Below are 12,500 nucleotides of genomic sequence, written 5' to 3' on the forward strand. Positions count from 1 at the left end.
ACAAGGAGAAATTCCAGAGGTAAGTGAGGGAATAGCTAACCAGGAACCACTGGAAGAGTTTGAGATTACCAGTGGGGAAGTAAGGAAGTGTTTACTAGAGTTGGACGTGACGAAGGCTATAGGCCCAGATGGAATCTCCCCTTGGGTTCTAAAGGAAGGAGCAAGAGAACTGAGCCTACCACTCTCCATAGTGTATAACAAATCACTGGCAACAGGGGAACTGCCAGATACTTGGAAAGCAGCTAACGTAGTCCCGATATACAAGAAAGGGGATAGACAGGAGGCACTGAACTACAGGCCAGTGTCCCTAACCTGCATACCATGCAAGCTGATGGAGAAGATTGTGCGAAAAAAACTAGTGGAGCATCTGGAGCGAAGGAACTTTGTAACACAGCATCAACATGGGTTCAGGGATGGCAGGTCCTGCCTCACAGGGTTACTTGAATTCTACGACCAGGCAACAAAAATAAGGCAAGAAAGAGAAGGGTGGGCAGACTGCATATTTTTGGATTGTCAGAAAGCCTTTGATACAGTGCCACACAAGAGGCTAGTGCGAAAGTTGGAGATGCAGGCTGGAGTGAGAGGGAAGGTACTCCGGTGGATAGAGGAATACCTAAGCAACAGGAGACAACGAGTCTGTGTGAGGGGTGAGGTCTCAGATTGGCGAGACGTCACAAGTGGAGTCCCGCAGGGGTCAGTCCTTGGACCTATACTGTTTCTGGTATATGTAAATGATCTCCCAGAGGGTATAGATTCGTTCCTCTCAATGTTTGCCGACGATGCAAAAATTATGAGGAGGATTGAAACAGAGGATGATAGTAGGAGGCTACAAGATGACCTGGATAGACTGAGTGAATGGTCCAACAAATGGCTGTTGAAGTTCAACCCGAGTAAATGCAAAGTAATGAAACTAGGCAGTGGAAACAGGAGGCCAGGCACAGGATACAGAATAGGAGATGAAGTACTTAATGAAACAGACAGAGAGAAAGATCTAGGAGTTGATATCACACCAAACCTGCCTCCTGAAGCCCACATAAAGAGAATAACGTCTGCGGCATATGCGAGGCTGGCTAACATCAGAACGGCGTTCAGGAACCTGTGTAAGGAATCATTCAGAATCTTGTACACCACATATGTAAGACCAATCCTGGAGTATGCGGCCCCAGCATGGAGCCCGTACCTTGTCAAGCACAAGACGAAGCTGGAAAAAGTCCAAAGGTATGCTACTAGACTAGTCCCAGAACTAAGAGGCATGAGTTATGAGGAAAGGCTGCGGGAAATGCACCTCACGACACTGGAAGACAGAAGAGTAAGGGGGGACATGATCACAACCTACAAAATCCTCAGGGGAATCGACCGGGTAAACAAGGACGAACTTTTCAACACTGGTGGGACGCGAACAAGGGGACACAGGTGGAAGCTGAGTACCCAAATGAGCCACAGAGACGTTAGAAAGAACTTTTTCAGTGTCAGAGTAGTTAGCAAATGGAATGCATTAGGAAGTGATGTGGTGGAGGCTGACTCCATTCACAGTTTCAAATGTAGATATGATAGAGCCCAATAGGCTCAGGAATCTGTACACCAGTTGATTGACGGTTGAGAGGCGGGACCAAAGAGCCAGAGCTCAACCCCCGCAAGCACAATTAGGTGAGTACAATTAGGTGAGTACACACACACACACACACACACACACACACACACACACACACACACACACACACTAACACACACACACACACACACACACACACACACACACACACACACACACACACACACACTAACACACACACACACACACACACACACACACACACACACACACACACACACACACACATACACACACACACACTAACACACACACACACACACACTAACACACACACACACACACACACACACACACACACACACACACACACACTAACACACACACACACACACACACACACACACACACACACACACACACATACACACACACACACTAACACACACACACACACACACTAACACACACACACACACACACACACACACACACACACACACACACACACACACACTAACACACACACACACACACACACTAATACACACACACACACACACACACACACTAATACACACACACACACACACACACACTAACACACACACACACACACACACACACACACACACACACACACACACACACACACTAACACACACACTAACACACACACTAACACACACACACACACACACACACACACACACACACTAACACACACACACACACACACTAACACACACACACACACACACACACACACACACACACACACACACACACACACACACACACACTAACACACACACACACACACACACACACTAACACACACACACACACACACACTAACACACACACACACACACACACTAACACACACACACACACACACACACACACACACACACACACACACACACACACACACACACACACACACACACACACACACACACACACACACACTAACACACACACACACACACACACACTAACACACACACACACACACACACTAACACACACACACACACACACACACACACACACACACACACACACACACACACACACACACACACACACACACACATATAGGGAGCCGGCCGGCCGAGCGGACAGCACGCTGGATACATGATCCTGTGGTCTGGGGTTCAATCCCGGGCGCCGGCGAGAAACGATGGGCAGAGTTTTTTCACCCTATGCTCCTGTTACCTAGCAGTAAATAGGTACCTGGGAGTTAGTCATCTGTCACGGGCTGCTTCCTGGGATATGTATGTTTGTGTGTGGTGTGGCGGAAGAAAAAAGGTAGTAGTAGACACAGTTGATTGACAGTTGAGAGGCGAGCCGAAAGAGCAGAGCTCAACCCCCGCAAGCACAACTAGCTGAATACACACACACACACACACACAGAAGACAGAAGAGTAAGGGGAGACATGATAACCACCTACAAAATTCTCAGGGGAATTGACAGAGTGGACAAAGACAAACTCTTCAGCACGGGCGGAACGCGAACAAGGGGACGCAGGTGGAAACTTAGTACCCAAATGAGCCACAGAGACATTAGAAAGAATTTTTTCAGTGTCAGAGTAGTTAACAGATGGAATGCATTAGGAAGTGATGTGGTGGAGGCTGACTCCATACACAGTTTCAAATCTAGATATGATAGAGCCCAATAGGCTCAGGAACCTGTACACCAGTTGATTGACAGATGAGAGACGGGACCAAAGAGCCGAAGCTCAACCCCCGCAAGCACAAGTAGGTAAGTACACACACACACAAACACTGACACACACAGCGAGACATACACACACACACACAAACACAGACACACACAGCGAGACACACACACACACGACCTCATCACCAGCACTCCACTCCAACATACACGACTCTTTGTAAACCAGTTGACACTTCATACACAAAATACTAAAAACTGTAAAAATAAAATGTATAGTTTTACGCACAATATTTTTCTGAAACATACGACACTATTTCTGAAGTATATATATATATATATATATATATATATATATATATATATATATATATATATATATATATATACAACAAACACATCACACTTTTACATTCTTTAAGTAAAGGTGACACTTACAGAGTGCGTAGTTTAGGTAAGTTACCGAAGGCGCCGTCCTCCACCTCCCGGAGGCCTGAGTGGGTGATTGCCCTGTTGAAAACAATTCAATTAATTAGTACATAATAGCGCTTGAGCCAAGATTACAGGAATAAATACAGGATTAGAGGCAACTTTTACATAGTTACTGCTGGGATTAGGATATATATATATATATATATATATATATATATATATATATATATATATATATATATATATATATATATATATATATATATATATATATATATGCGAACAAGCCTGAATGGTCCCCAGGACAATATGCAACTGAAAACTCACACCCCAGAAGTGACTCGAACCCATACTCCCAGAAGCAATATGCGTCTTGTACATACCAGTTGTGTTGCTTCTGGGAGTATGGGTTCGAGTCACTTCTGGGGTGTGAGTTTTCAGTTATATATATATATATATATATATATATATATATATATATATATATATATATATATATATATATATATATATATATATATATATATATATATATGAGTGTGTACCTGAGGAACATAAAGTGGGTGTATGTCAGGACAAAAAAGACATTATGTACGTATCTGTGTGTGTGTGTGTGTGTGTATACTAGGATAAATAATATAAAAGTACACTAGGTGTTTTTCAGGATAAAGTAGAAAACATTCATGTGCAAACATGCTTTTATCCAGAGGTAGTCAATAACAATTTTTTTCCCCTCCACCAGTCAAGGGCGTTTTACAGTTTACTGGGCAGCGTCACTCATCCTGTGAGTGAATAAACTCTCCCAAAAGCATGTACAACACCCTCTCTGCCTTCCGTAGTAGGAAAAAACCCCGTTGGGTTGTTCAGCCTGTCATTTTGTACCCAGACGAAGCTGGTACTTACTTAATGAACCAGTAATGAAAGACAGTGAGAGCTGACCGACTATAGTCAATATGATTCTATAGTCTCAGCACTCTATAGTACTACAGAGGGCTGAGATTATAGATGCTGTGCCCTAAGCGCTGATGCCTCATTCAAATTTGATGTTGCTTCAAGTTCAAGTTCAAGTATGTTTATTGAGATAAGCAATAAATACATCTCAAAGGGATAGAGTAGCTTAGGCTATTTCTACCCCCCAAATGAGTACAACAGACTCAGTGTGAGTCAATTGTGAGTGTACTCTCGTTGAGTATAAACATTATTTCATTGTTAGGTTACTTATAGTTCTCAGTAAGTAATCTAGAAAGTATATCAACAAATCTCGCAATTTATCAACATAAGCTAAACTACAATCATTTTAAAAGTGTCAAGGGTCATGTAAGAGGTAAAAAATGTGGCTTTAAACATGATTTATAGTCTGGTGTTTACACATGATTTACAGTTTAGTGTTTACACATGATTTACAGTCTGGTGTTGGCTTGAGAGAGAAGGGGGTGTTGTGGTGGGCAGAGGCATGTGTGTAGTGATGGTGGAACATGTATAGCAGGTGTAGTGATGGAGAAACATGTGTGTAGCGGGTGTGGTGATGGAGAAACATGTGTGTATACCGGGTGTAGTGATGGAGAAACATGTGTGTGTACCGGGTGTAGTGATGGAGAAACATGTGTGTACCGGGTGTAGTGATGGAGAAACATGTGTGTGTACCGGGTGTAGTGATGGAGGAACATGTGTATACCGGGTGTAGTGATGGAGAAACATGTGTGTACCGGGTGTGGTGATGGAGAAACATGTGTGTACCGGGTGTAGTGATGGAGAAACATGTGTGTATACCGGGTGTAGTGATGGAGAAACATGTGTGTATACCGGGTGTAGTGATGGAGAAACATGTGTGTGTACCGGGTGTAGTGATGGAGGAACATGTGTGTACCGGGTGTAGTGATGGAGGAACAAGTGTGTACCGGGTGTGGTGATGGAGAAACATGTGTGTACCGGGTGTAGTGATGGAGGAACATGTGTATACCGGGTGTAGTGATGGAGAAACATGTGTGTACCGGGTGTAGTGATGGAGAAACAAGTGTATACCGGGTGTAGTGATGGAGAAACATGTGTGTACCGGGTGTAGTGATGGAGAAACATGTGTATAACGGGTGTAGTGATGAAGGAACATGTGTCTGGCGGGTATAGTAATGGTAGAACAGAAGCATGTATGGAAGGTGTAGTTAATGTATACTCCAAGAGAAAGAAAATCTGGTTCGGTACAGAAACAAGAACTCGGCTGAGCTAAAGCGAAAGATCTTGAGGTTAAAAAAGACATATCCTCTAGAGAAGAAAGTTTTAATACCATTCAATACCTGAAACAGATTCTTTAAAACCATAATTATAGAGCAAATAAATAATGATACCAAAACTAAGCAGAAACCAGAAATAGGAGAACATATAATAAGATAAAATATAAAAGAGAAGTAGAATTTTTTGTGGTAACAGAGGTAAAGTCATAGAGATTTTTTTTTTTGACACAGGTAACTTACAGGTAAGTCAACTGCTGGAAGTTGTGGAAGTCCAGGCGAGTCACTCGACATAGTTCCAGCTGGTCTTTCACGACCCTGTAAGGTACATTAAATATTAAGTTAGAAATTCACTGAGGACCTGTTCACGGGAATTTACCTGTTCTGTTCCACAGAACAGGTAAATTTTTTACCTTTTAATTTTTATTTAATGTTTTATTTAACAGGTAAATTTTTATTTAATGTTTTATTTAACAGGTAAATTTTTATTTAATGCAATGTCTTCTTTGATGGATATATTGATAATGCAATGTCTGGTTTGGTGGATATATTGATAATGCAATGTCTGGTTTGGTGGATATATTGATAATGCAATGTCTGGTTTGGTGGATATATTTCATAATATCTTGTTTTGTGGCTATAATTCATAATACCATGTTTTAATAGATATTTTGTAGATAAATATGTTATCATTTATTTGCCGGTTATAAAAAGATAACGTTGCCTTGAAGTTGCATTCCAATGTGAGTTTTCCTTAATTTCGCGTCTCGTATTCTTGTCAACGCATCTGAATACTTTTGGAGTTCTTATGCTTGCTCTGTCTCACTGTGTTCTCTCCCCCATCGTGTTCTTTCTCATCGTGTTCTCTCTCACAGTGGTCACTATAGGTTATTTCCTCTCACACAGTTCTCACTCTCAGTGTTGGTTCTCTTCAACAAGGGCCATGTTCTGTCTATATTTGTGTTCTCCAATTAATGTTCTCCGTGTTCGTTCCTTGAATTCAAGACACGAGAGAATAATTGAAATCAGATCCATCTTCCATGGGATGCTGATCTTCGTGTTCTCTGTGGTGTGGCTTCTTAGAGACTGCATATAATCTCTAAGATCATCAACTTCGACCTCCGTCAGCGGGTTTGGAGACTTCCCGGCCGCCAAGATCATCAACATCGACCTCCGTCAGCGGGCTTGGAGACTGTCTGGCCTCCAAGATCGTCAACACCGACCTCCGTCAGCGGGCTTGGAGACTTCCCGGCCTCCAAGATCATCAACACCGACCTCCGTCAGTGAGCTTGGAGACTTCCCGGCCTCGAAAATCATCAACACCGACCTCCGTCAGCGGGCTTTGGAGACTTCCCGGCCCTCCAAGATCATCAACATCGACCTCCGTCAGCGGGCTTAGAGATTTCCCGGCCTCCAAGATCATCAACACCGACCTCCTTCAGCGGGCTTGGAGACTTCCCGGTCTCTGCGATCAACAATTCATCCCATTTCATCTTCCCTTCGTCACCCGTTGCTCGAAGATCGATGTGGTCTCCCCCCGAACCACTAACTTCCGAGCACTGCTTCAGTAAATTTACTCGAAATAGTGGCTTTGTCCAGGACAAATTGCAACATAATTTACATTAAGTGTGCGATGCTTGGGGAAGTATGTAGATGAATGTATTTACAAACTCCTTCCAAATCTAGCGATTAGTTACAACTTTACGTTGAAGTATATAATTAACTTGTTATTTTTTTAATGTGTGCGTTAATAACTCGACAATTTTGAGTAGTAAATAAGTTATATGAATGAAATTGCAAATAAATACTCAATTTAGAGGTCAAAATGGAGTTTATTTAGCTCGCTGAAGTAGTATGAGCAATGACCATATTTACAGTGTGTGTAACTAATGTGTATAATAGGATTACTTTCACAGGTTACCTAATTACTAAAAAGTTGGGTAATTACCTAAGGTAATTACCCCAACCTGTCCTCCCTACAAAGAACATCGCTTTACGCTCGTATGTGTTACATAAGGCCAACAAAAATTGTCGTGGTAGAAAAATGGAAGCGGCTGGCGAAAGTGACGTACTGTCCCGTTTTCTGTTGTGGGTCCTCAGGTGGTAGGTTAGGAGAGGATACTTTTAATAAATTTAGCGTTTTCCTGACGTTACAAAATTTTTGGAGGACGAGCTGCATTGTGAAACATCATCTCTCGGTACTTAACCTAACCTAACTTAAATTAACTTAGCCTAACCTAACCTAATTTCTCACACGTATTAATTTTCCACCGCACCTCCATTCTGCTGTATGTAAATCTGAGCCAAACATCCAGGGCTCGATTTTACAGCACATTCTTCAGCTGTGGTGGCTTGTAACTGTTGCAACAGCAGCAGCAACAGCAGCAGTAGCAGCAGCAGCAGCATGAAAGCGTAATTGTTTGCAGCTTTCTCACAAAAAACTTGTCATAACGCAAGAGTACATTCATAGTACTCTATGTACATAGAGTACATAGAGTTATTGTCTACAGAGTAAGCACAGAAAGGACATGTCTTTCTTCAATGACGACACCGGCTGCATATGAAGATGTCACTTATTTGGCAATATAAGTGACATCTTATATCGTCTGCCCCCATGCCTTCCCTTCTTCTTTGGAGCATAAACACGGTGTCATCTTCTGTCTTTTTCAATCATCTCCTGCCCCTCTTCTTCTTATTCTTTCTTATTCTTCTTCCTCTGAGAGCATGGAGGCGGAGTGACCTTCTGGCTCCGTCTCACCAACCTCACACTTGAGACCTGTACCATCCCCAGCTCAGCCAGTCAGATCATGAGTTACCACTCAGATGTCTGGACCCATCAGGGCGCGCGGCGGTCCTGCTCTCAACTCTCTGATAGCACCACTATATTAAAGTTTTAGCCGCCCATTTTTCTTCCCCAAGGAAACAAAGCTAAAGAAAAAAAAATATGCTATCAAAATGTGTTCATTGATCTATTTTTTTGTTTTGTTTCTTCTTTCCCCCCAAAAAACACTTGAGGGTGGACGGTAGAGCGACGGTCTCGCATCATGCAGGTCGGCGTTCAATCCCTGACCATCCACAAGTGATTGGGCCACCATTCCTTCCTCCCGTTCCATCCCAAATCCTTATCTTGATCCTTTCCAAGTGCTATATAGTCGTAATGGCTTGGCGCTTTCTCCTGATAGCTCCATTTCCCTTCACCCCCCCCCCCCTAAAAAAAAGCTAATAGGTTAACGCTATTGATTCCCACAAGCTTTAAATTTACCAGGATAAAGTCATGTGTATAGCTGTGTATATAGCTGTCATATGTATATCTTAAAGGTCGAGGAACTGATGTGGCGACGGAGTGACGGAAAGATGACATATTACCAGGACCCTCGGGGATCGAACGCCTTCCCTGCATGCAGCGAGGCGGTCGTTGTACCGACCAGCCTATATAAGAGGATGGATACACACAGAATCACAACTAAAATATGTTGACATAACTAATGATTAGTCAACAGGATTTTTCAGCTTTGATCTCAAGTCCTTTTTCTTTACTATCTCTGCCTGTCTCCTCTTTACTATCCTCTGTTTCTTAGTATCTGTATATATATATATATATATATATATATATATATATATATATATATATATATATATATATATATATATAGAGTGGCATCCATCAGTCTCAGGAGACTATGGAGTTGCGCTCTGGTTGTCGGTCTGGAGTGGCCTCTCCAGGGCGCAAAGCCAGGGTAGGTTGATACTGGGGAAGAAGCTGTCACCCATGCAGCAGGTCCCCCCCTCCTCTCCACGGCCCCGAAAGTCTCCAATGGAAAGGCAATATATATATATATATATATATATATATATATATATATATATATATATATATATATATATATATATATATATATATATATATATATTAGTATATTTTGGTAGCAGTCTTTCCTGTAGACATATATTATTAAATATGACCGAAAAAGTAAGATTAATAATTCTAACACGAATTTTCTCAATCTTTCGTACATTTCTTTTCACTGTTGGAGGTAAATCAAAAATCAATTCTCCAAAATTCATTTTTATTTCTAGTCTGACGCGACACGAGCGCGTTTCGTAAAACTTATTACATTTTCAAAGACTAGTTCACAAATACACAACTGAATAGAACTTACGCATCTCCGATTTTATATCTACATTTGAGTGAGGTGGAAGGGGTGATGTGGCATTAACACAAGACAGAACAAGAGGGGGCATTAATAGGGTATTAATTTCATCAACACAAGACAGAACAAGAGGTGGTATTAATAGGGTATTAATTTCATCAACACAAGACAGAACACGAAACAATGGGTATTGAATAGAAGTATTTGTAGAAAGCCTATTGGTCCATATTTCTTGATGCTTCTATATTGGAGCGGAGTCTTGAGGTGGGTAGAATATAGTTGTGCATTAATTGGCTGTTGATTGCTGGTGTTGACTTCTTGATGTGTAGTGCCTCGCAAACGTCAAGCCGCCTGCTATCGCTGTATCTATCGATGATTTCTGTGTTGTTTACTAGGATTTCTCTGGCGATGGTTTGGTTGTGGGAAGAGATTATATGTTCCTTAATGGAGCCCTGTTGCTTATGCATCGTTAAACGCCTAGAAAGAGATGTTGTTGTCTTGCCTATATACTGGGTTTTTTGGAGCTTACAGTCCCCAAGAGGGCATTTGAAGGCATAGACGACGTTAGTCTCTTTTAAAACGTTCTGTTTTGTGTCTGGAGAGTTTCTCATGAGTAGGCTGGCCGTTTTTCTGGTTTTATAGTAAATCGTCAGTTGTATCCTCTGATTTCTGTCTGTAGGGATAACGTTTCTATTAACAATATCTTTCAGGACCCTTTCCTCCGTTTTATGAGCTGTGGAAAAGAAGTTCCTGTAAAATAGTCTAATAGGGGGTATAGGTGTTGTGTTAGTTGTCTCTTCAGAGGTTGCATGGCGTTTCACTTTCCTTCTTATGATGTCTTCGACGAAACCATTGGAGAAGCCGTTGTTGACTAGGACCTGCCTTACCCTACAGAGTTCTTCACACCCTGTAGGGTAAGGCAGGTCCTAGTCAACAACGGCTTCTCCAATGGTTTCGTCGAAGACATCATAAGAAGGAAAGTGAAACGCCATGCAACCTCTGAAGAGACAACTAACACAACACCTATACCCCCTATTAGACTATTTTACAGGAACTTCTTTTCCACAGCCCATAAAACGGAGGAAAGGGTCCTGAAAGATATTGTTAATAGAAACGTTATCCCTACAGACAGAAATCAGAGGATACAACTGACGATTTACTATAAAACCAGAAAAACGGCCAGCCTACTCATGAGAAACTCTCCAGACACAAAACAGAACGCTTTAAAAGAGACTAACGTCGTCTATGCCTTCAAATGCCCTCTTGGGGACTGTAAGCTCCAAAAAACCCAGTATATAGGCAAGACAACAACATCTCTTTCTAGGCGTTTAACGATGCATAAGCAACAGGGCTCCATTAAGGAACATATAATCTCTTCCCACAACCAAACCATCGCCAGAGAAATCCTAGTAAACAACACAGAAATCATCGATAGATACAGCGATAGCAGGCGGCTTGACGTTTGCGAGGCACTACACATCAAGAAGTCAACACCAGCAATCAACAGCCAATTAATGCACAACTATATTCTACCCACCTCAAGACTCCGCTCCAATATAGAAGTATCAAGAAATATGGACCAATAGGCTTTCTACAAACACTTCTATTCAATACCCATTGTTTCGTGTTCTGTCTTGTGTTGATGAAATTAATACCCTATTAATACCACCTCTTGTTCTGTCTTGAGTTGATGAAATTAATACCCTATTAATGCCCCCTCTTGTTCTGTCTTGTGTTAATGCCACATCACCCCTTCCACCTCACTCAAATGTAGATATAAAATCGGAGATGCGTAAGTTCTATTCAGTTGTGTATTTGTGAACTAAAGTCTTTGAAAATGTAATAAGTTTTACGAAACGCGCTCGTGTCGCGTCAGACTAGAAATAAAAATGAATTTTGGAGAATTGATTTTTGATTTACCTCCAACAGTGAAAAGAAATGTACGAAAGATTGAGAAAATTCGTGTTAGAATTATTAATCTTACTTTTTCGGTCATATTTAATAATATATATATATATATATATATATATATATATATATATATATATATATATATATATATATATATATATATATAAACAGTATTCATATATATGTATAATCATTATTCGTCTATGCTTATATACGCACCTTTTATTAAAAACAAAAGAATAATAATTCTTTGACAATGCAACAGACTGTTGTCTGGGTTGAAAATGTTTTAGGTTTCTAAGGTCAGAGTCTCCTTCAGACTTCTGTCCAAACTTAAGATGCAGCAGTGAGCTTCTTAACTGTCTTCTTGAGGATCACCAGCAACACTTGTAAGTCTTGGGAAAGTGTTCTTTATTAAATTTTATCCGGGATTAAAACAACTTTTCACGAAGTTGCAACATCTTACGAGAACCCTTCTTTACCGTATGGAAATAAAATACAAAATATGGCTACATTTGTCTTGTTAGATATATTGTAAATAT

The 12,500-nt window shown here is 41.2% G+C and overlaps 1 protein-coding gene across 2 annotated transcripts in view; it reads right to left on the reverse strand.

Annotated features, from left to right (window-relative positions):
- Positions 1–12,500, reverse strand: part of LOC123765626 (uncharacterized) — a 145,422-nt gene that overhangs the window by 72,352 nt on the left and 60,570 nt on the right. For both annotated transcript variants that reach the window (XM_069333882.1, XM_069333881.1), the window contains exons 2-3: positions 6,140–6,214; positions 3,678–3,749 (exon numbers count right to left, since the gene is read on the reverse strand). In XM_069333882.1, the coding sequence (XP_069189983.1) occupies positions 3,678–3,749; positions 6,140–6,214 (147 nt within the window). The remainder of the gene's footprint in view (positions 1–3,677; positions 3,750–6,139; positions 6,215–12,500) is intronic.

The sequence above is a fragment of the Procambarus clarkii genome, chromosome 30 (genome assembly GCF_040958095.1).
Source record: "Procambarus clarkii isolate CNS0578487 chromosome 30, FALCON_Pclarkii_2.0, whole genome shotgun sequence".
Taxonomy (NCBI): domain Eukaryota; kingdom Metazoa; phylum Arthropoda; class Malacostraca; order Decapoda; family Cambaridae; genus Procambarus; species Procambarus clarkii.